This window comes from Limulus polyphemus, unplaced genomic scaffold (genome assembly GCF_000517525.1).
Source record: "Limulus polyphemus unplaced genomic scaffold, Limulus_polyphemus-2.1.2 Scaffold576, whole genome shotgun sequence".
Taxonomy (NCBI): Eukaryota; Metazoa; Arthropoda; class Merostomata; order Xiphosura; family Limulidae; genus Limulus; species Limulus polyphemus.
The window spans coordinates 313,922-315,924 of record NW_013666186.1 but is presented as its reverse complement, the minus strand read 5'-3'; the positions used below and the strand labels follow the sequence as shown (position 1 = coordinate 315,924).

The following is a 2,003-nucleotide window of genomic DNA, read 5'->3' as shown; positions in this document are numbered from 1 at the left end:
CTAACATGTACAATGTTGGTAGGTAAGGTTTTAGTTACTACTACGTATAATAGTTACTAACAATAGATATATATATATATATATATATATATATAGTATGAAAAAAGTCACATTACGGGAGATTATTTGTGGCTTAATAAATATATCTTGTTGATATTTGATTCTTTGTTTAACATTAATGTATTTTCACTTTTGAATAGATATATGGTCTTATTGACTTGCAATTCTTGTAAACGTTTTTTTTCTTTTTTATTATTATGTTTATCACACAAAATTGTTATCCAATCAGATACATTTAATAAAGTTTATTATTTTGTATGGTAGGTGACTAATATATTCTGATGACCCAAATCTTTATTGAATTTTATTTTTATGTTTATCCCATTCAAAAAATGTACATAAACACTTTGGCTAACTAGCTACTTAGTTATCTCTAATTACAATTCTGATACGTTTCAAATAAATCTTAGTTTTTTTCCTTCATTGTGTCTAATAAATATGTACTTACCTACTTTTGGTGCATCATAAGAATCCCCCAAAAGTATTTCTGGTGCAGAGTATGCCAATGACCCACAAGAAGTTTCCAATTTTTGACCAGGGCAAAATTTATTGCTAAATCCAAAGTCTGTCAATTTTACCATTCCTAGTTTTTCAAAAAATACGACATTTTCCGGTTTCAAGTCACGATGTACCACATGAAGTTTGTGACAGTAAGATATTGCATGCAGGATCTGCTGGAAATAAGTTTTGGCTGTCTCTTCATCTATTCCTTTATCGTGTTTCATAATGTAATCGTACATATCTCCACCGTTTCCGAATTCTAATATGAGGTAAAGTTTTGTTTGTGTGTCAATAACATCATACAGCCTAACTACATTAGGATGTTGAACAAGTTTCATCAAACGAACTTCTTGAAACAAGTGAGCACGCGACATATCGTCTAGTTTCGTTTTATCAATCACTTTTACAGCGACTTGCTCACCAGTAAACACATGCTTAGCAAGTTTCACAACTGCGAAATGTCCACGACCTAAAGTATCCCCGAGGTCATACAGCCCTGCAATCATCTTCCCGGTATAATTATTTGGTTTACTTCTTCGTCCTTCCTTGGGTTCGATCGCTCCTTTCTCGCCCATCATTTTACTTCAATATACAAAAGAAAAACAAATAATTCAAATATGCTGATAGTATAATCTATCATATATCTATGTAAAAATAATATACATTATTATCACATACAGGATTTTTTGACATGTATTTATCATTAAACACGTAAAACTGAGATTTAATTTTCCCTGCGTGTACGCATACAGTTTGCGCAATAGATGCTAGACCCCCCAAAAGGTAGCGCTGTTGATGATATTGTTAAGTATAAAAAATAATTTACAATTAGAATATGTAAAACGCACACATTGTAACGACCTAGCAAAACGCCTCTACAACTAGGGTCAAATAAAAACAATTTATTAAATATAACAAATAAATAGCCTTCGGTACGGTTTTGCACTCTAAATTGATAGTTAAGTTGTACGATATAGGAATTAGAGGGGTTATGCTAGATTGGTTTAAAAGCTATCTGCAGAGTTGACCTCAGATGGTTAAAGTAAACGGTATTATGAGCGATCATTTTACTTCAGAATATTCAATCCGTCAGGGTACAGTTTTAGGACCGATCCTTTTTATAATATTTATAAATGATCTATGCAGCTTAGCACTGGACGGACGGTTAATTGCCTTTGCTGACGATACAGCCCTGTTTTGTGCAGGTGATAATTGGGAGGAGACCCTCAGTACTACAGAGCGAGAACTTAACAACATTAAATACTGGTTAGGTACAAACACATTATTACTTAACGTTATAAAAACAAATTACATGACATTCTCGCTTTATAATACAGGTCAGCCAACTCCTGCGGCTCTCGCATGCATGAAAAGAACTACACCCAATCCTACCCCCAACAATGTAACTGCTACAAAGTGAATATTGTTACGACAGCGGAAGT

At 33.2% G+C, this 2,003-nt stretch overlaps 1 protein-coding gene across 1 annotated transcript in view; it reads right to left on the bottom strand.

Moving 5' to 3' along the window:
* LOC106459212 (hormonally up-regulated neu tumor-associated kinase-like) overlaps positions 1-1,264 on the bottom strand; it is a 61,300-nt gene extending 60,036 nt beyond the window's left edge. Inside the window, exon 1 of the mRNA XM_022385657.1 lies at positions 509-1,264. Within this exon, the coding sequence (XP_022241365.1) occupies positions 509-1,139 (631 nt within the window). The 5' untranslated portion in view covers positions 1,140-1,264. The remainder of the gene's footprint in view (positions 1-508) is intronic.
* Between the last annotated feature and the right edge of the window lie 739 nt (positions 1,265-2,003).